The 21721-nt window shown below is 48.1% G+C and overlaps 1 protein-coding gene across 3 annotated transcripts in view; it reads right to left on the bottom strand.

Moving 5' to 3' along the window:
- Positions 1-6013: 6013 nt before the first annotated feature.
- The window catches only part of PRMT2 (protein arginine methyltransferase 2), a 35643-nt gene continuing 19935 nt past the window's right edge, over positions 6014-21721 (bottom strand). For all 3 annotated transcript variants that reach the window (XM_088023566.1, XM_028094753.2, XM_088023563.1), the window contains exons 7-11: positions 12469-12644; positions 9548-9677; positions 8549-8685; positions 6794-6965; positions 6014-6145 (exon numbers count right to left, since the gene is read on the bottom strand). In XM_088023566.1, the coding sequence (XP_087879692.1) occupies positions 6113-6145; positions 6794-6965; positions 8549-8685; positions 9548-9677; positions 12469-12644 (648 nt within the window). In that variant the 3' untranslated portion in view covers positions 6014-6112. The remainder of the gene's footprint in view (positions 6146-6793; positions 6966-8548; positions 8686-9547; positions 9678-12468; positions 12645-21721) is intronic.

A 21721-nucleotide genomic window follows, 5' to 3' on the forward strand; every position in this document is an offset into this window, starting at 1 on the left:
CTGCAGACTCCAAGGGGCTGAGGTGGGGAGGGTACCAGGAGGATGGGTGCCCAGAGGCTGCTGGGCTCCCGCCACCCCAGGGCCTTTGCACTACTACCCTTTGCCTAGAGCCCACTTTCCTCAGGCCACCTCCTCAAAGACACCTCTTCTAACCATCCTCTGTGACCTACACCCAGACTGACAGCCTCTGTTGTTCTTGATATAAACATCCAGAACATTCTCTTCACAGCTCTATCATCACTTGACCTTCTGAGTTTGTTGATTCTGTTCTCCCAGAGTGCAGGAGCTCTCTTACAGTTGCTTTATTTTCTCAGTAGACACAGAAAGCACAGCCATCCGCTGAGAGTGGGGCCTTCAGGGAAGACAGGTGTACAGGGGCAAACACCCTGCCCTGAGGCTCTGGACACCGCTGAGGGGTCCTGGCCAAACCATGACCAAATGGACCCAGAAACATGTTTGGTGTATGTTACCATGAACAGAAACCAGACTCTGGAAACATTTGAAAATCCAGGTTTGTATAACATGAGTAACCCTGCTTCTAAGTCTTTTTTTATTTCATTTTTAGAAACAAAAATTTTAGGTTGCACTTATCATTATCTAATTAAAACATTGTATTGTAGCAACACACTTGTTCCATCCTCATTTTTATATTTGTCAATATTTATACATATTCTCACTGAAGACAAAAAGTGTATTTGAAATCTAGATAAGTAGTAACATTTTTAACCAAAGGAGGAGGGGGTGTTTCATTCAGTTACTTTTCCAAGGACTGTGGTCAGAGCTCCACAGGTTTCCCTCATCACTCCAGATGTGCTGCAGAGAGCCCCTGCCTGGACTCCAGATGTGCTGCAGAGAGCCCTGGCTGGACTCCAGATGTGTAGAGAGAGCCCTAGCTGGACTCCAGATGTGCTGCAGAGAGCCCCTGCCTGAACTCCAGATGTGCTGCAGAGTCCCAGCCAGACTCCAGATGTGTTGCAGAGAGCCCCGACTGGACTCCAGATGTGCTGCAGAGAGAGTCCTGGCTAGACTCCAGATCTGTTACAGAGAGAGGGAGTCCTGGATGGACTCCAGATGTGCTACAGAGAGAGTCCTGGCTGGACTCCAGATGTGCTGCAGAGAGAGAGCCCTAGGATTAGAAGGGAGAGCCAGGTAGACAGAGCCCCCTTATGCCCAGCCTGGGCTCCTGCCTGGCACAGGGGCCGCATGCTCTGTGCCCCTGGATGGTGAGGGCTTCTGGTGAGCCCTGCCCCCATTCTAGCATCTTCAGCTGGGACAAGAACCTTGAGTCATAGGATCAGCCAGAGAGACACCATTGACAATTTCCCCCTGCCCTTCAGACCCACAGCTCTCCACTTAGGACATGGCTGTGGTGAGGGGTAGGTGGTGAGAGGGACTCTGGATTCCATGCTGCCATGGCCCTGCCCCCAGGTGAGCCAGCTGAAGAGAGAGCTGCTTCCCTGCTGGTGCCTCACCTGTTACTTAGGGCCTTCACCCTCTCCCTGCATTCCTCCCCAAGCCTGGCCCTCCTCACAGTCTGCAGAAGCTCACCTCCCATGCCCAGATGATAGTGGCCCCACGGGGCTTCACGGACCCCAGCGTGGCCCACACCTCCTGCATGTCCTCACAGGGCTGGAGCCTCAGCCTCTCCCCCTGGGAGATCTCCACACTCTGAAGATGTGTTCTGGCCATACCTACAAAGTGACTCCTCATCCCCCGCCACATTACCCAGGCACAGCCTATATCCCCTGTGGGCTCACCCATCCCCACTTGGTTTTCCGAGGTCCACAGCCATCCCGACTGCGTGTTTGCTCCAGGGGCCGCACTGACACTCAGCTTCCTCAGCACGTGACCACAGACACCCAGGACAACACACAACTCAGTAAGCTCAGCAGTTCCTTCGAGCTGTACCCCCCACTTGGCACTCTGGCAGGAAGTTCTGTCCTGCTGGCTCAGGGCTGCCTCCCCTTGCTCCTGTCCTCTGGGCTGGCAGTTCGTCTGCATCATCTGCTCGGTGTCTCCCAGGTGTTGAAAACAAGCAGGGGCTCTGTGGCCCCCATGCTCCCCATGGCCATGGCCAAGGAAGCACCCCAGAGCCCAGGATCACACAGAGGATAGGACAGCATGAGATGGAGGCATGAGCATCCAGAAGAACAAAAAATAAAGAAGACCGCAGAGTCATGTGGGGTGTGGCAAATAGTTTGCTAGCAGATGTGTAACTGGGACCAAATGCAGAGAAGAGAGAAAACAGGGCAGAAACATGTAAAGCAAAAACCCCCCGACTGTACTAAGATTGATGAATAATATCCACCCACAGATTCAAGAAGCTCATGAACTCCAGGCTATTCAAAAGGTTTACACAGAGACAATGTGATAAAAATGCTGAAGACCAAAGCTGCAGAGCAAATGTTAAAAGCCAGAAGAACATGGGATCGACATCACAGCCCGCCAGCCAGGAAAGGGAAGGGCCCCAGGGCTGCCATGCCCACCACAGCTCTTTCCCCCTAGAGCAGCGGGATGGGTTGCTACCCCAATGCCCATCCCCAGTGGGCATCCGACCAACAAGGTTAATGATCCTGAAGAGCTGGTGGATTTTGCTTGCTGGGTTTCCCACCTTGTTGTTCTTCCAAGTTCTCCTCTGAAGCAGATGTCTGCACACTGTGCCTGCCCCATCACCGTTTTAGAAGCTCACCACAGGAGTGGGATTCTGCCCCAAGATCTGGTGTAGACTTTGAAGTAGGTGCCGGGATGAGTTAAGACTTTGGGGCTGTTGGGATGGAATGAATGTATTTTGCATGCGAGAAGTACGTGAATTTTGGGGGCCAGGAGGCAGGATGCTATGGTCTGAATTGTGTCCTCCAAAATCCACAGGCCTGTCTGCTCCAGCCACTATAACAGACGACCATAGACTTGGAGGCTTATAAATAACAGAAATTCATTTCTCTCAGTCTGGAGGCTGGGAGTCCAACATCAAGGTACCAGCACATTTGTGTCTGGTGAAAACCTGCTTCCTGGTTCCCACATGGGCTGCTCACTGTGTGCTCATGTGGAGGAAGGGACAAGGGTGTTTTCTGGGGTCTCTTTTATGAGGGCATTAACCCCACTCGTGCAGGCTGCATCCTCAAGACCTAATCACCTCCCAAAGACCCCACCTCCTCATACCATCACAGTGGGGGGATTAAATTTCAATATATGAGTTTTGGAGGGGCACCAACATTCTGTACATAGCAAAGCCCTGACCCCCAATGTGACTGTATTTGTAGATTGGGGCTTTAAGGAAGTAGCAAGGTTAAATGAGGTCACTGAGGTGCAGTTCTCATTCAGGCAGATATGTCCTTTCAGGAAGAGACACCAGAAAGCCCCTGCTCCCTCTCCCTGGACACATGGAGAAGGCGGCCATCTGGAACCAAACTGTCCGGCCCCTTGGTCTTGGTCTTCCCAGCCTCCAGAGCTCAACCGTCGTTTCCGCCACCCGGCCTGAGCAGACTGAGAGAGTCTAAGTCCGGCTGACAGAACAAGCAGACAAAAGTATCAGTCAAAAGCCAACTGTCTGAACAAGACAACTGATCGACTTGATCTCGATGATGTGTTGAGGGCTCTGTGTCCAACAACAGGAGACACACTCGAGTACTTATGAACGCAGCTGACACATGCAAGTCGGCAAATTTCAGGAGAATGAAATCACTCCAGTTGTTCTCGGACCACAGGGACATTCAGCTAGAGATTAATAAGAAAAAATAACTAGAAAATCCCACCTTTTGAAATTACACCACAATTTCTAAGTAGCCCATGGTACAACAGAAGAAATCATAATGGGAATCAGAGAATATTTGAATCTGGGAGATACTGAAAATATATCAAAATATGTAGTTGCAGCTAAAGTATTTCTAAAGGAAAAGTCAAGTGTTGGTGCATGCATCAGAAAAGGAAAGAAGTTGAAAATCCACAACTGAAGCATCTACCTCATGGGGGGAAATTAATCTCAACCCCTCCCTCACAACTGTGGCAGAAACGCAGGCCAGGTGGAGTGCTGATCTACACGCCAAGGATAAAACAAAATAAGCTATATAAGAGACTATAGAACATCTTATAGACCTTGGAATAGGAAAAGATTCCTTAAACAGGACACAGCAAGATTACCCATAAAAGAAAACAATGTCAAATTGGACAAAATAAAACTTAAGAACTTCTGTTTAAAATACTCTATTTTTGTTAAAGATTTTATTTATCCATTCATGAGAGACAGAGGGGGGGAGAGGGGGAGAGAGAGAGAGAGAGAGAGAGAGAGAGAGAGAGAGAGAGAGAGAGAGAGAAGCAGAAGGAGAAGCAGGCTCCCAAGGAGAAGGGAGCCCGAGGCGGGACTCGATCCCAGGACCTAAGCCGAAGGCAGACGCTTGACCATCTGAGCCACCCAGGCGCCCTGGAATACTCTAAAGAGAGGGAAGAACAAGGCACAGAGTCAATGTTCACAGAACAAACCTACGAAGGACTTCTAGCGGGATTATCTCAAGAACCCCTGCACAACTGATGAGAAACACAACCGCCCACTACATCCACACACCCACCAGGACGGGCCAAAGACAAACCGCAGACAACAGCAGGGGCGGAGGGTGCGCAGCGCCGGCCCGCGCATGACCGCGAGGAGGCACGTCTGAAAAGCGGTCTGGCCGTTCCTGGTGAAGCCGAGCTCGGTGTGCACATACGTGCGTGCACCCCTCACGGCAGCTGGTCATGGGAAACGAGCCAGCTGTCCAGCACGGGGTAAGAAGACGTGAACTATGGCACATCGGACGGCAGGGTACTGCACACAACCTGCGGGCGGGTCTCCCGCATGTAATGGGGGCTGAGGGACGCAGACACAAACGGACCCTCAGACTGCACAGGCTCCCACACTGTACCACCGCCGACCTGGCCGACCGTACATCAGCTTCTTTCTCACAGTCTGCAGGCTGGACGTCCAACATCAAGGCCCCAGCACATCTGGTGTCTGAAGAGACCGCTTCCTGGTTCCCAGACGCCACATTCTGCTGGGTCCTCCCGTGGGGGCAGGGGCGAGCCGCCCTCTGGACTCTCCCCTCGAAGGGCACAAATCCCATCACGGGTGGCAGGGCGCCCCCCCCCCCCATGGCCTAACCACCTCCCAAAGTCCCCACCCCCTCATAGCATCACCTTGGGGGGTCGTTTTCAACCTGGGAATTTGGGGAAGACACAAACAGTCTATAGAAAACAGACAACTTGTAACTCCACTCACACAATGCTCAAAACCAGGCAAAAGCAATCTATAGTGTCAGAAGTTCAGCATTACCAACCCTTGGGAGGTACCGAGTGCAAGGGGCGCTGTTACACGGATGTCCACTCTGTGAAATTTCACTCATCTGTGCACTCATGACTTATGCGGTTTGGGCTATATATCTCATATTTCAATAAAAAGTTAACTAAAAATCAAAACAATACACACAAAAAACTGCAGACCCGTCCCTCCAGGCTAGAGGAGAAAGGTCACGAAGCAGTGCCAACAGTGCGACCCCATGCTTGTAACAGAGCGTGTGTGCACAGAAATGGGATACACACCAACATTCATTTATTTAAAAATATTTATTGGGCATGTGCTATGTGCCGACACATAATTTATCTGGAAGACATCTCTACAACTGTACTACATGCAGAGTCCCGTCACATGCGTTTCCAGCTGCAGGTCCCGCACGGCTTGCTGGGACCCCACACTCCGCACGGTGCAGGAGGAACCAGGGCAGCAAAGGACACCATGACACATGATGCGTGAACAGCCACTTTCACAGGAGTACGAGGTTGATGCGTGTGTGTCCTACGAGTTTAGAACTAGACCTAGCTAGGGACACTGTGCCACCGACTCACCCACAAGCCAGCACTGTGGACACCTGGAGACACAGTCTACTTCTAGAGAATGGACACAGGCAGTGACGGCGGTGGGGGGCTCCCGCCCAGCACAGCGCAGCCGTCGGTGGACAACCCTGACCACGGGCCCGAGCCCACAGACGCGGGCAGCGAGAACGTGGGTCCCCGTCCCAGTGCGTCTTCGTTCGCGCGGGTTCATTCCCGCAGTGTCTGCACACTGCTTCCCACAGAACTTCAACTGTCATCTCCAGATGGGAAAGACTTTTTCTCCACCCTGAAAAAGACAAAGAAAACAAAGCAATCAAATCAGAAATCATTTCAGTATGATTAACATGCAGTACTTCCTAATAACAACTTAATATTTTACAAAAGAACATTTAGGTGCAGAAATTTTTTTAATGACAAACACTGAAACTTATAAAATTAGCATAAAACAAAGTATAAAAGAGGTATTAAAACATAAGGAGAAGCCCTCTGATTTTTTTCTGCCCTACACTACCCCATGAGACTCCCCTGTCAGCAGCCTCTGTGAGACACAGGCCCCGGGCCCCACCTGGCCACAGTTTCACCGTGGGCGGGATGGTTCCTCAGCCCTCGAACCGCTGCCACGGTGGGAAGGTGACCCACACCACACGCCTACATCACGCACCACCGGCAGTGGGCCGGCCCCCAGCCCCGGCTCTCCACCGGGGCCTCCTGGACACGCGAAGGGTGGACCTTGGCTGGGCTGGGCCTCTGCCCTCACAGACTCACCTCCTCGCCCTCTGATTCCTGTTCTGCAAGTGACAGCATTCACTTCCCATCAGGAGGGTCAGAAAAATAACACAGCAGAGGAGGCCGTGTGGTCTGGCCGTGGGATCACCCCAGACCCGTCTCCTAGGACCAGCGCCCCAGCACCTGACTTGACAGCTAAGTATCTTACTTTCTGCGATGTGGGGTCTTGTGTGGAAGTGACGGACCAGCTCAGCGCCACAGACATGTGCCTCCTCCACACGGGGTTTCTCTGCAACACAACCGAGCCTGTGACCACATCTCCCGTGAGCACGGAGACAGGCTCGTCCATCATGAACAGCACCTGCTTCCAGTGGGTGGTGCTGCAAGACACGGGGCATGGGGTCACCTGTCTGGAGCCGGACTCTTCAGGCTTACCCGCACGCGGGACAGACGCACCCCAGCCCTACGACCCGGACGGCCTCTGTGGGTTGCAGGGACTGAGTTACAAGCCAGGGTGGACGCAGCTCCTGGATGCTGCCCAGATTCCGGGAGGGTGAGGGCAGCTGGTGCTGGTGGCTCAGAGGACACATGGCCGGGCACAGGCCCCTTGCACCCTGGCACAGTGGGCATCTACCCAAAGTTCCCTGCTTGGTCTCTAAGCTGCCAATGCCCGAGATCTAGTCTCTGCAGTCCAAAAAAGTGATTATTCCTGTGAGAGTCAGGCGGAAGGTAAGCATGACAACTATAACATTTGGGAGAAATGGTCACAACTCCCAAGCTTTTTAGGTTCTACCGGCTCTGAGAGCATGGCACAACTGCCTCTGCCCGACACCTGCGTGCACCCCATGGTCACGCTCACCGGCTTACCCTCCCTCCTGCCTCACCCACTGTGAGAGTCTCTCTCTGCCTTCACAGAGCGCTTGTCCCATGTCTGCACCCTGCTTGCCCCACCCCACCTGTGTGTGGACACACGGGGGGAAGACTACCCAGGCACACGACTGTCCACTGGGTTTCTCGTGTTCCTACCCTCATCTGGTGACAGCTCACATCTGTGCTGGCTGGATCTGGAAGGAAGGCTGGCCGGAGCCCCAGCCCTGCCACCTCCACAGGACACTCGGAGCACACAGCCCCTCGGCTCTGCCCCCGCTTTACCGAAGGGCATCTGGGGTCCTTCTGGGCCCACTGCCACAGCCAGCATCTAACCCAGACGCTGCTGCAACCCTCCCTGGTCCAGGGCAGTTACTGAACAGGACAACAAAGGCCCCAGAGGAAGTCAGCGTTTCCAGGGGGGCTGCTGTGTCCAGCACAGAAGCAGACGTCAGCTTCCCAGGATGCTCAAGCAAGTGAGCAGCATCAAAATGTTACTGCAAAAAAATATTTGTCTCAAGGGGCACCTGGGTGGCTCAGTCAGTGAAGCGTCTGCCTTCAGCTCAGGTCATGGTCCCCAGGGTCCTGGGTTCAAGCCCCACGTCGGGCTCCCTGCTTTGCAGGGAGCCTACTTCTCCCTCTGCCCCCTCCCCCTGCTCGTGCTCTCTCTGACAAATAGATAAAATCTTCTTTTAAGAGATTTGTCTCAAGAGGCACTCACCTTCCCCCAGAAAGTCTGAGTTAAAAGCCCCTAGAACTCTGTGGACTGTGTTTGTATGAGACCATAGGAAGCTAAAGCAGCGTCCAAGGCAACTGAGGAAGCCCAAGTCTGCTCCTCCTATGTATGCAGGGGTCAGAGGGCAGCTCAGGGAAGCCCAGTGCACGGGCGGGTGGGGCACAGCCCTGGGCTCGCCCGCCCTCTGCCCGCACACCCTGCTCAAGGCCCGGGGCAGCCCGGTCTGCAGAGCCCAGGCTAACGAGCCAGCACTGCCAGATCTCTGCACACGGCTGCCATGTTGACAACTCGCAGGCAGGCCAACCGCATCCGCTCCTCCGGGGCTGCTGTGTGGAGCCCCCACGGGAGGCGCACACTCACGGGTGCAATGGGCCCGTGCTCAGCACCAGCTGGGGCTCATCCTCCTCCAGGCTCTGAAACCGGACACTGAACCAGGCTGTGAATCCATGCAGAGTGCCGGCTTTCCTGATCTCAAAGTGCAGCTCACCTTTCATTGTCTGTTCAAGCAAACGATAAGAAAGGGACATGGTTTCCGCAAGCACGTGACGCCAGGCCGCAAGGGTCTCCCTGAACAAGAACTAGCAACTGTCCTCCGCCTGGCCCCACCTCACAGATCCCACCTCCCTGCACTGCACTCAGCAGCCCTACCGTCTAGTTCAGTAATTACGACTGCAACGTGCTAGTTTAGTTGAACACAGCAAGCACCACATAAAATTTCTTCCTCCAGAAAGTATTAAAACTGGCATCATAAATTCAAATGCTGCAGATAATCAGAAAAGGTTTCAAGCAATTTGGGCATTTGCCCAAATTTGAGTGGAATACTATTTCTTCTCAATTCCTTGCATCAATAAAGTTCCAGGCTGGGTCTCTATTCTGCAAAACTAAGTGCAGAGTCAAGAGCTCAGTCCCTATGTTGTTCTGCCCATTTGAGCCCCAGCAGGGGCTTCCAGTGACCCCCACACTCTCCTGCACCTGCACCTCCCAGCACGCCCTTAAAATGAGATCCTCCGGAATCCACACACGCCACCTCGTGGCAACAGGGAGTAAGTAAAAGTAAGAATTAAGAATTCTGTCATCAACAGTAGCGAAAAAAATTTTAATTGAAAGTCCTTGAAAAAACTGGATATAATTTATTAGAATCTGAAGATGCTGAAAATATTAAACATATATCTAAGAAGAACTGATGATGTTAAAGAGGTTAGCAATAAAGAAAATAATGTAAAATACAAGATACAAAATCAGAGCATAAAAAAGAAAAGACTCTGGGAAAATCAAAGGCAAGTTCATAACATTCACACGGAAGTCTCGGCGTGTGCGCCGCTTACTTAATGTGAAAGGGAAGCGCGCATCTTCTCTCACCTCTAGGTCAGCAATCTGCACGGTTCTCATGTCCAGCTGTAATATGGTGCATGGTTCAGAGAGACAGTCTTCTGGTTTCAAAATGTGGTTATACTTGGGCTTCGAAAAAAACTCCTTAATTGCTAAAGATCTAGGGAAAGAGTCAAAGGCACTGCTCTGAGGCGCGTACCAACACCTCCGGCCGTGACACACACACGCACGACCACAGCACTCGCGCTTTCCCTCCAGCATTAGCAGGGATTCCAAGCCACGGCCTGCAGCACGAGGGCACCAAGGCAGGGCTGGAGGGCTCCTACCTCCATCCTCCTCACGGGGCCTGAACACACAGAAACCAGCCTTTCCCACACGGGCAGTGCCCAGACCCACTCCGAGGCCCTCCTCCTGACATGTAGACAGGAGGTCCATGGGAGCCTCCCACGGGTCCCTCGCCTGCCTTCCCCTCATTATGTGGACACTTCATCACCTCACAGAGTAAGAAGGTGAGGACCGGACCGAAGATTGTCACAGCAAGTAAGATACTCCTGTTCTGGATGACCGGGGAAGAAACGTACTGAGCCAGCAAGCCTGCAGGCCCCCCTAGAGCCCGACTCTCAGGAGGAGCCCCTGCATACAGGCGCTGAGCCCTGCATGGTCGTCTTGCTGTCACCCCGTCTAACCCCCGTCCGTTCCACTGCTGAACGCTGCGCTTGCCCAAAGTCACCTACCATCTGCCACAGAAATGCTTCAAAAATTAAGCACAGCGCTAACTTCTGAAATAGTAATTAAAAGTCAACATTTTAAATAGAGATGCCACGATATGGACATATTTTTAATATTTTCTGATAAAAGTAATTATGCACATATAAGGAACTGGGAAAATATAGAAAAGTACAAAGAAAAAACTTGAATCTCCCATGCCCTTGATATATTTAGTCATCTTCTCCCCCGGACATATATTCATATATGTTTTTATGCAAAGTAGAAGCCATTCTGTAGACATGGTCTGTGTCCTACCGCTTTCACCGTCTCTTAATCCATCGGGTGGACATACAGCAACCCAGCCACGTTCCTTTGGGACGCTGTCTGTTCCCCACGTCGTGTGTACGGGAGCACGCCGTGGCATCGGGACAGACAGGGACAGGGGTGGACGCCGGACACCAGCCTGCAGGGCCCCCCACACCCACAGCTTTGGGCACACGGGCTCGTCCTGTCTCACCTGAAGCTGACAGCACCAACTGCTGTCTAATCTTTGTTCGTCTGGTAGGCAAAAATGGCATTTATTTTAATTTGCATTTCAATCACTAATGATGTTGCGATTTCTTTCAAATATTAAATGGTGACTTTATTTAGTTTTTATGACTTGCTTATTCCTGTGACTTGGCTATAATTTCACTGGACATACATCTTTTTCTGACTCTAGGATCCATCAGCTAGCAACTTTTCTAAGCAGTCGCCGCCTTTTTGAATTGTATTTATGCTGCTGACACACAGATGTCAATTTTTATAGACTGAAGTCCAGTGCTGCCTTCTTTCTGTTGACTTCCCATCTAAAGCCTGACACATAGGCCCCCATGGATTCCTGTACCTGATGCACATGTTCTAAGACAAAACTCTTAAACCCATGTGAAATTAAATTTCAATGTACAGTATGAGAGGAAAGAGGTTTCAAGGGGCCCAGCAATGGCCCAGAACACTTTGCCACCTGTGCCCCTCCTGCCGCACCTCTCACGCACACGTCCTGTGCGTGTCCACCCCGTCCTGCTGCCCTGTCCTTTCTTGTCTCAGGACCACTCTGCCTTCATCCAGTGCCTCCAGCTTAGACATTACACCCGGCCACATCGGAACCTCCTCGCTGCTCTACTGTAAACCCTCCCAGCCCTGCCTGCCCATTTTCCCCTAGACGAACGACAGAACAGCCCCGCCGGGGACCTCTCCTCTCCATCCCCTCTGGGGCTCGGGCTGCGAGTGCAATGCTTCAACAGGTTAAATGGGGAAGACTTCTTACCTTTGCATTAATCATCTCGTCTTTTGAATTGTTTAATAGGAACCACAAAGGCCCAGAGCCCCCCATCTGGGCATCCAGCAGGCATCCAGGCTCACCTGGCCCTCACTGCACAAGCGAGGCTTCCCGCAGATCCCGACCACTGGGACCCTTCCCTACTTTCCAGGGCTGACACTGGTGCCTCCAAACAATCAGGGCATGCTAGCTTCTGTCACCGTCTCCTTACAAAAGGCAACACCGAAAACACGAAGGCCTTATCAGCCAATCATTTTATATTACAGTCTGAAGCCCAACTGTACAAGCGTGTCCATGTGTTAAAATGAGCACAGCAATTATGCTGTGCTGGAGCACTGCTTCTTTGTAAACTGCCAGGAACGACTTCACAAATACATTTTCTGATCCTTTAAAAATGAATAGCTCTTAGGGGCGCCTGGATGGCTCAGTCGGTTAAGCGACTGCCTTCGGCTCAGGTCATGATCCTGGAGTCCCGGGATCGAGTCCCGCATCGGGCTCCCTGCTCAGCGAGGGGCCTGCTTCTCCCTCTAACCCTCCCCCCTCTCATGTACTCTCTCTCTCTCTCTCATTCTCACTCTCTCAAAAAAATAAATAAATAAATCTTTTAAAAAAAATGAATAGCTTAGTACGAACATGTATTTGTGTCTTAACAGACCACATATTTAGAAAGGCCTTGTTTCTAACCATGACATTTTCCCCATGATATCTGAGAACTTAGACTACAAAAGCCTTGTCATTTCCCATCACATCTATTACCAGTTTGAAGGCATGAAAGCCAACCTGTGAAGTTCTTAGGCCTGTGAATGAATTCAGATCCGTGTCGTGGCAGGCCCTACAACAGAGTAGTCACTCTGTGTCTAGCAAGCCTGTGGCGCACCCAGCCAGGCGGCCAGGAACACGCAGGCGCGCACCCCGCCGCACTCACTTGAGGGCGCTGAGGTTGAACTCGTAGGCATTGTCCCAGAAGAGCACCTTGCTGCGGTAGTCTCTGTCTGCGCTGCAGGGCACCAGGTGCAGCGCGGCCGTGGTCGGCCAGATGACCCCATCCTCCTTCAGCCACACATCCCGGGCGTACAGGATCGACTCAATCATGAACTCAAACTGCACAGGAGGGAGACACACAGGGGACATGGTGACTGAGGCCCGTGCCTGTGACAGACGGTCTGGGAGGACTTACCTTGTACCCACACCAGTGGCGTCGCTGGTCCCCACCCCAGCCTGGGGTGGAGTCACACCAGCTCACACTGCACTGGGTTCACAACTGGGCCCGGCCGACAGGAGAGACCTTCCCTCTCACCATTTCTCTCAGCCCAAGTCAGCTGCGACTCCATTTTTAACAGCCCCGAAGCACTGCGGAGTTTTCACTGTCAAACCATATAAATCTGGCCTCTGGGGTATTCTCAGAATTTTCATAACCCTGTAAGTTGACTGAGATCACTTCTTAAAAACATGAAACATTAAAGCAGGCGTGCCACGGAGGTTCATGTGGTACTTAAGTCGTAAGAGCAGCTTAACGCCACCTCACACCCTCAGACCGCAGCGGACAGGTGGCATGTGATGCCTGAGATGGGGAGCGGGGGCTGGTAGCAGCCCCAAGAAGCCAGTCTTTGTGTCTGAACCAGGGAGTGTGCAGGGAGCGTACAGGGAAGACCAGAAGGGCTTTTTCTTAAGTAACTTCAGGCGGTTTTTATTACAGAAGTAGTTTATGTTTAGTATGGAAAAATTTAGAAAACTCAGAAAAGCACAAACAAAAATAAAAGTCATGAGTAAACCCAGCATCCAAAAGGAACCATTGTTTGCTTGGCAGCTTATCCTCAAGGACTCTTCTTCACATACACACACATGCACACATGTGAAAATTATATACAGATAATTTTTAATTTTATTTTGTTAAATTACCAATAGTCAGTCAGTCTACAAATTTTAACACTTCTTTGGATCTGTGTAACACAACCACAATCAGGGTACAGAACAGTTCCATTACCCCAAAACACTCCTCGTGATATCCTTTGTGGTCACCTCCTCCCACCACCTCCAACCTCTGGAAACCACTAACTGGCCTCCCTGTGGCTTTGTCTTTTTGAGAATGTCACATAAATGGAATCATATAGTACACACTCTTTTGAGACTGGCTTCTTTCACTCATAATATTAACTTTTTCATAGGCTAGAAGGTTCTGCCCTATGCTTTCTATCCTGTTCTGTGTCTCTCCTTGTTAGAGCATCACACTGTTTTAATTACTCTATGTGACTTTAATGATGCCACTGCAATGTCTCTGGGGTTTGTCCATGATATTTCTGTATCAGTAGTTTTTTTTTAAAGATTTTATTTATCTGACAGAGGAGAGCACATGTAGGCAGAGAGGCAGGCAGAGGGAGAGGGAGAAGCAGGGTCTCCACTGAGCAGGGAGCCCGACGCGGGACTCGATCCCAGGACCCTGGGATCATGACCTGAGCCGAAGGCAGCCCCTTAACCGAATGAGCCACCCAGGCGCCCCAGTAGTTCATTCTTTATTGCCCAGTAGTACACCACTGTGTGGATGTACCACAGCTGCTCATCCAATCACCTGTTGAAAGACACTTGGGTTGTTTCCAGTTTTTTGGCAATTATAATTGGAGCTGGTATAAACACTCACACACAGGCTTTTGTGTGAACACAGCCTGTTTCCCCAGTGTCCATACCTTGAAGTGTAATTACGGGGTTGTAGAGGAAGTGTAGTTGTAACCCTACAGGAAACTGCCAAACGGTCTTCCAGGGTGGCTGTGTCACTACTGAGTTTTAGCTGTCCATGGCACGTGGTGTTACTACAATTTTGGCCATTTCAATAGGCGTGTAGTGGTACCTCGTTACAGTTTTAGTTTGTATGTCCCTGTTTAATGTCTTTTCACATGCTTATTTCTCATCCATCTATATATACTTTGGTATAAGGTCTCTATTCAAGTCTTTTGCCCATTTTTCACTTAGGTTGTTTACTTTCTTCCTGCTGAATTTTGAGAGTTCTTTGTATATTCAGGATACACATTAGATATGTGATTTGCAAATAATTTCTCCTAATCTTACCATGGCTTTTCATTTTGTTTTACAGAGCATTTTTAATTTTGATAGTCTGGCATATCAACTTTTTCTTTAATGGATCATGCTTTAAGAATCAACTAAAAACTCTTTGCCTAACCCATGAAGATTTTCTCCCAAGATTTCTTCTGAAAGTTTTATAGTTTTATAGTCTATGTTATTAGATCTAGAATCAATTTTGAATTAACATTTTTGTAGAAGGTATGAGGCTTAAAAATGAAGTTCTTTTCTTCTTTCTTCTTTTTTTTATTTCACATATGGATGGCCAACTAACTGCCAATATCTTCTAATGAAAAGACTACCTTTTCTCCATTAAACTGACTTTGCTCCCCTGTTAAAATCAATTGAGTATAGTTTTAGGCATCTATTTCTCCATCTCATTCCACTGACTTATGTGTCTGCCCACTGATACGGCACTGTCTTGACTACTGTGCTGAGTTTGTAAAGTCAGGCGGCATGTAACTCTTCCAACTTTATTCTTCTTTTTATCAGCCAGGGTGCCTGCACACCTTGGTCGTTTAAGCGTCTGCCTTCAGCTCGGGTTGTGATCTCAGGGCCCTGGGATCGAGCCCTGTGTCGGGCTCCACACTCAAGCAGGGAGTCTGCTTCTCCCTCTGCCTCTGCTGCTCCCCTCTGTGCTCTCTCTCTCTCATTCTCTCTAAAATAAATCTTAAAAAAAAAAAAGACAAAAGATAACAAATGCTGGCAAGAATATGTAGAAAAGGGAACGCTTCAACATTGTTAGTGGGAACGTAACAGCCAGGGTGGAAAACAGTACGGAGGTTCCTCAGGAAGTTAAAACTGGAAATACCATGTGATCCAGCAATCCCACTTCTGGGTTCATATCCAGAGGAACAAAATCATTATCTAAGAGGCGCCTGTGCTCCTAAGTTCACAATAACCAAGATATGAAAACAACCTAGGTGTCCACTGATGGATGAATGGACAGAGAAAATATGAGATATGTATGTGATGCATGTGTGATACACAGCACAGATACACACACACAATGGAGTATTACTCAGCCATGGGAAAGAAGGAAATTCTGCCATCTGCAAACCCATGGATGAAGCTAGAGGGCCTTATGCTAAGGAAAAAAGCCACACAGAGATACACAAATACTGCATCATATCACTTATATGGGAAATCTTAAAAAAGAAAATTTTAAGTTGAACTCATAGAATCAGAGAGTAAAAAAGCAGTTACCAGGAACTCAGGGGTGAGGAAAACAGGGAGACATTGGTAAAAGGATACAAACTGTCAATTATAAACTGAGTAAGGTCTGAGTATCTATTACATACCGTGGTGACTACAGTTGACGATGCCGTCATTGTGAGGTGACAGATGTGCTAACTCAGTGGGGCAGTGGGTGAGGGGAAGCTGTCGATAATGTATACAAATATCAAGTCATCATCCTGCATACTTTACTATCTCATGACTTTATAATTATACCTCAATGCAAGTGAAGAGAGACAATAGGATTATACATAAAGAAAGCTTCAAGAGAGATTACAACTGAGAAATATTTTTTAAAGTTGGAAATGGTCTACAAAGTGAATATAACATCAATTTATGAAAATATGAATCTTGTTCACATTATCAAAGCATGTTCATATCAGGTTGTAAACCAACAGGCGTCTCAGCATTAAATTAATTCACCCTTAATTTTTTTTTAAAGATTTTATTTATTTATTTAAGAGAAAGAGAGAGAGAGAAACAGCATAAGAGGGGAGAAGGTCAGAGGGAGAAGCAGGCTCCCCGTTGAGCCGGGAGCCTGATGTGGGACTCGATCCCAGGACTCCGGGAACATGACCTGAGCTGAAGGCAGTCGCTTAACCAACTAAGCTACCTAGGCGCCCTAATTCACCCTCAATTTATGCTCATTAAATTCCTTAACTTTAGAAGGGGGCGGAGCAAGATGGCGGAGGAGTAGGAGACCTGGATTTCGTCTGGTCTCAGGAATTCAGCTGGATAGGGATCAAACCATTCTGAACACCTATGAACTCAACAGGAGATCAAAGAAAAGAATAGCAACAACTCCCTAAACAGAAAAGCGACCACTTTCTGGAAGGTAGGACGTGCAGAGAAGTGAATCCGAGGCGATATTCGGGAGGACAGACGGCGGGGGAGGGGGCCTCCGTCGGCCGCTTCTGGCAAGTGCTAGAGCCGCGGAGCACAAAATCGGAACTTTTAGAAGCCGGCTCCGCGGAGGGACGTCGCTCCAGCGGCTGAGCGGGGGGTGGAACCCTCGCAGCACAGTGTGGTCTCAGGACCCTCGGGGTCACAGAAAGACCGGGGGTGGCTGAGTGCGGCAGAGCCCCCAGGTATCGGAGCGGGGAAGCCGGCTGCAGAGATGGAGCTGAGGCGCAGGCTCTCAGCTCGGTGTTGCCATAAACTGTGATCGGTGACACAGTCGGGCCACTGCTCCTCCAGCAGGGACCCAACAAGCGGCAGAGCCGGGGAGACTCCCCTTCCTCCCCCGGGAGGAGCGGCGCGGGAGCGCACCGCAGGGATCTGCTGGGTTTGGAGACTCCACACGGGGTCGGGAGCCAGAGATAGAAACGCCCGGCCCAGGCCGGGTGAGCACGGAGTGCGGCCGGAGACCGGGGAGACGGGAGTGACTGCTTTTCTCTGGGGGCGCACTGAGGAGCGGGGCCCCAAGTTCTCAGCTCCTCTGGGCGGAGATTGGGAGGCCGCCATTTTCACTCTCATCCTCCAAAGCTGTACGGAGCTTGCAGGGAACAAAAGCTCCCGAGAGAAAACCCGAGCAGATTACTTAGCCTGGACCAGGCAAGGGCAGGGCAATTCCACCTCCAGCAAAGACATTTGGGAACCCGGGAACAGGCCCCTCCCCTAGAATATCAGCAAGAACCACCAGCCAAGACCAAGTTTACTGATCAATGAGAATGGCAGAAACCCAGCGCTAGGGGAATACTGCACATAGAATTCATGGCTTTTTTACCATGAGTCTTTAGTCTTTCAGTTAATTTTTTTTAACTGTCTTTTTTTTTAATTTTTCTTTTTCCCTTTTTCAACCAACATCTTATCAATACCTTTTTTTAAAAAGATTTTTTATTTATTTGAGAGAGAGAGAGAATGAGAGAGAGCATGGGGGGGAGGGTCAGAGGGAGAAGCAGACTCCCCGCTGAGCAGGGAGCCCGATGCGGGACTCGATCCCGGGACTCCAGGATCATGACCCAAGCCGAAGGCAATCGCTTAACCAACTGAGCCACCCAGGCGCCCATTATCAATACCTTTTTTAAAAAAATTTTTATTTTTCATTTTTAGAGGCATATTCTATCCCTTCATGGTAGTTACCCTTATTTTTAGCATATATATATAAGTTGTTCTCTCTTTAAAGTTTTGAGATACAGTTTCTTCTAACAGATCAAAACATACTCTAAATCTCTAGTGTATGGCTTTGTTCTAGTCTCCTGCCTGATCACATTCTCTCCCTTTTTTCTTTCCTTTTTTTTTTTTAAATCCTCTTCTTTCTTTTTTCAAACAACTTATCAATTCCTTTTATAAAATTTTTTATAATTTTCATTTCTTTAAAGGTTTTATTTGTTTGACAGAGAGAGCACAAAGCAGGGGGAGTGGCAGGCAGAGGGAGAGGGAGAAGCAGGCTCCCCAACTGAGCGGGGAGCCTGATGCAGGGCTCGATCCCAGGACCCCGAGATCATGACCTGAGCCGAAGGCAGACGCTTAACCGACTGAGCCACCCAGGCGCCCCTATAATTTTCATCTTTACAGTCATATTCTATCCCTTCATCGTATCAACCCTTATTTTTGTACATATATAAGTCTTTCTTTAAAATTTTGGGAGGCACTTTCTTCTAACAGATCAAAATATACCCAAAATCTAGTGTGTGGCACTGATCTATGCACCAGCCTGATCATATTTGATCATATTCTGTTTTTTTGGTTTTGTTCTGTTTTTGTTTTTATCTTTAACTTTTTCTTTTTTTTCTCTTTCTTCTTTCTTTCCCTTTCTTTTCCCCTGGTTTCAGGTGTTTTCTGATTTATTTAGAGTATATCTTCTAGGGACGTTGTTACCCTGTTAGCATTTTGTTCTCTCATTCATCTAGTCTCCTCTGGACAAAATGACAAGATGGAAAAAAATCACCTCAACAAAAAGAACAAGAGATAGTACCGACTGCCAGGGACCTACTCAATACGGACATTAGTACGATGTCAGACCTAGAGTTCAGAATCATGATTTTAAAGATACCAGCTGTGCTTGAAAAAAAGCATGGAAGTTATTAGAGAAACCCTTTCTGGAAAAATAAAAGAACTAAAATCTAACCAAGTTGAAATCAAAAAGGCTGTTAATGAGGTGCAATCAAAAATGGGGGCACTAACTGCGAGGATAAATGAGGCAGAAGAGAGAATCAGCGATATAGAAGACCAAATGATGGAAAATAAAGAAGCTGAGAAAAAGAGAGATAAACAACTACTGGATCACGAGGGCAGAATACGAGAGATAAGCGATATGATAAGACGAAACAACATTAGAATAATTGGGATCCCAGAAGAAAAAGAAAGAGAGAGAGGGGCAGAAGGTATATTGGAGCAAATTATAGCAGAGAACTTCCCTAACGTGGGGAAGGAAAGAGGCATCAAAATCCAGGAGGCACAGAGAACCCCTCTCAAAATCAATAAAAATAGGTCAACAACCCGACATCTAATAGGAAAACTTACGAGTCTCAGAGACAAAGAGAAAATCCTGAAAGCAGCTCGGGAGAACAGATATGTAACCTATAACGGTAGAAACAACAGACTGGCAACAGACCTATCCACAGAGACCTGGCAGGCCAGAAAGGACTGACATGATATCTTCAGAGCACTAAACGAGAAAAATATGCAGCCAAGAATACTATATCCAGCTAGGCTGTCGTTGAAAACAGAAGGAGAGGTAAAAAGCTTCCAAGACACACAAAAACTAAAGGAATTTGCAAACATGAAACCAGCCCTACAAGAAATATCGAAAGGGGTCCTCTAAGCAAAGAGAGAGCCTAAAAGCAGCATAGACCAGAAAGGAACACAGACAATATACAGTAACAGTCACCTTACAGGCAATACAGTGGCACTAAATTCATATCTTTCAATAGTTACCCTGAATGTAAACGGGCTAAATGCCCCAATCAAAAGACACAGGCTATCAGATTGTCTAAAAGAAACAAGACCTATTGATATGCTGTCTGCAAGAGACTCATTTTAGACCCAAAGACACCCCCAGATTGAAAGTGAGGGGGTGGAAAACCATTTACCATGCAAATGGGACACCAAAAGAAAGCTGGGGTGGCAATCCTTATATCAGACAAATTAGATTTTAAACCAAAGACTGTAATAAGAGATGAGGAAGGACACTATATCCTACTTAAAGGGTCTATCCAACAAGAAGATCTAACAATTGTAAATATCTATGCCCCGAACATGGGAGCAGCCAATTATATAAGGCAATTAATAACAAAAGCAAAGAAACACATTGACAACAATACAACAATAGTGGGGGAACTTTAACACCCCCCTGACTGAAATGGACAGATCATCTAAGCAAAAGATCAACAAGGAAATAAAGACTTTAAATGACACACTGGACCAAATGGACTTCACAGAACTTCAGAACATTCCATCCCAAAGCAACGGATTACACATTCTTCTCTAGTGCCCATGGACCATTCTCCAGAAGAGATCACATCCTAGGTCACAAATCAGGTCTCAACCGGTACCAAAAGATTGGGATTATTCCCTGCATATTTTCAGACCACAATGCTTTGAAACTAGAACTCGATCACAAGAGGAAAGTTGGAAAGAACTCAAATACATGGAGGCTAAAGAGCATCCCACTAAATAATGAATGGCTCAACCAGGAAATTAAAGAAGAATTTAAAAAATTCATGGAAACAAATGAAAATGAAAACACAACAGTTCAAAATCTTTGGGATGCAACAAAGGCAATCCTAAGAGGAAAGTATATAGCAATACAAGCCTTTCTCAGGAAACAAGAAAGGTCTCAAATACACAACCTAACCCTACACCTAAAGGAGCTAGAGAAAAAACAGCAAATGAAGACTAAACCCAGCAGGAGAAGAGAAATAATCAAGATCAGAGCAGAAATCAATGAAATAGAAACCAAAAGAACAGTAGAACAGATCAATGAAATTCTCACCAAAATACTAGCCAACAGGATCCATCAGTATATTAAAAGGATTATTCACCATGACCAAGTGGGATTTACCCCTAGGCTGCAAGGTTGGTTCAACATCCGCAAATTAATCAACGTGATACAATACATTAATAAAAGAAAGAACAAGAATCATATGATCCTCTCAATAGATGCAGAAAAAGCATTTGACAAAGTACAGCATTCTTTCTTGATCAAAGCTCTTCACAGACTAGGGATAGGGGGTACATACCTCAATATCATAAAAGCCATGTATGAAAAACCCACAGCGAATATCATTCTCAATGGGAAAAACTGAGAGCTTTCCCCCTAAGGTCAGGAACGCGGCAGGGATCTCCACTATCAACAATGCTATTCAACATAGTATTAGAAGTCCTAGCCACAGCAATCAGACAACAAAAAGAAATCAAAGGCATCCAAATCGGCAAAGAAGTCAAACTCTCACTCTTTGCAGATGATATGATACTTTATGTGGAAAACCCAAAAGACTCCACCCCAAAACTGCTAGAACTCATACAGGAATTCAGTAATATGGCAGGATATAAAATCAATGCACAGAAATCAGTGGCATTCCTATACACCAACAACAAGACAGAAGAGAGAGAAATTAAGGAGTCGATCCCATTTACAATTGCACCCAAAACCAGAAGATACCTAGGAATAAATCTAACCAAAGAGGCAAAGGATCTGTACTCAGAAAACTATAAAATACTCATGAAAGAAATTGAGGAAGACACAAAGAAATGGAAAAACGTTCCATGCTCATGGATTGGAAGAACAAACATTGTGAAGATGTCAATGCTACCTAGAGCAATCTACACATTCAATGCAATCCCCACCAAAATACCATCCACTTTTTTCAAAGAAATGGAACAAATAATCCTAAAATTTGTATGGAACCAGAAAAGACCCCAAATAG

Source organism: Eumetopias jubatus, unplaced genomic scaffold, assembly GCF_037043125.1.
Source record: "Eumetopias jubatus isolate StellerSeaLion01/CBP00866 unplaced genomic scaffold, mEumJub1_p1.0 scaffold_1, whole genome shotgun sequence".
NCBI classification, from domain to species: Eukaryota; Metazoa; Chordata; class Mammalia; order Carnivora; family Otariidae; genus Eumetopias; species Eumetopias jubatus.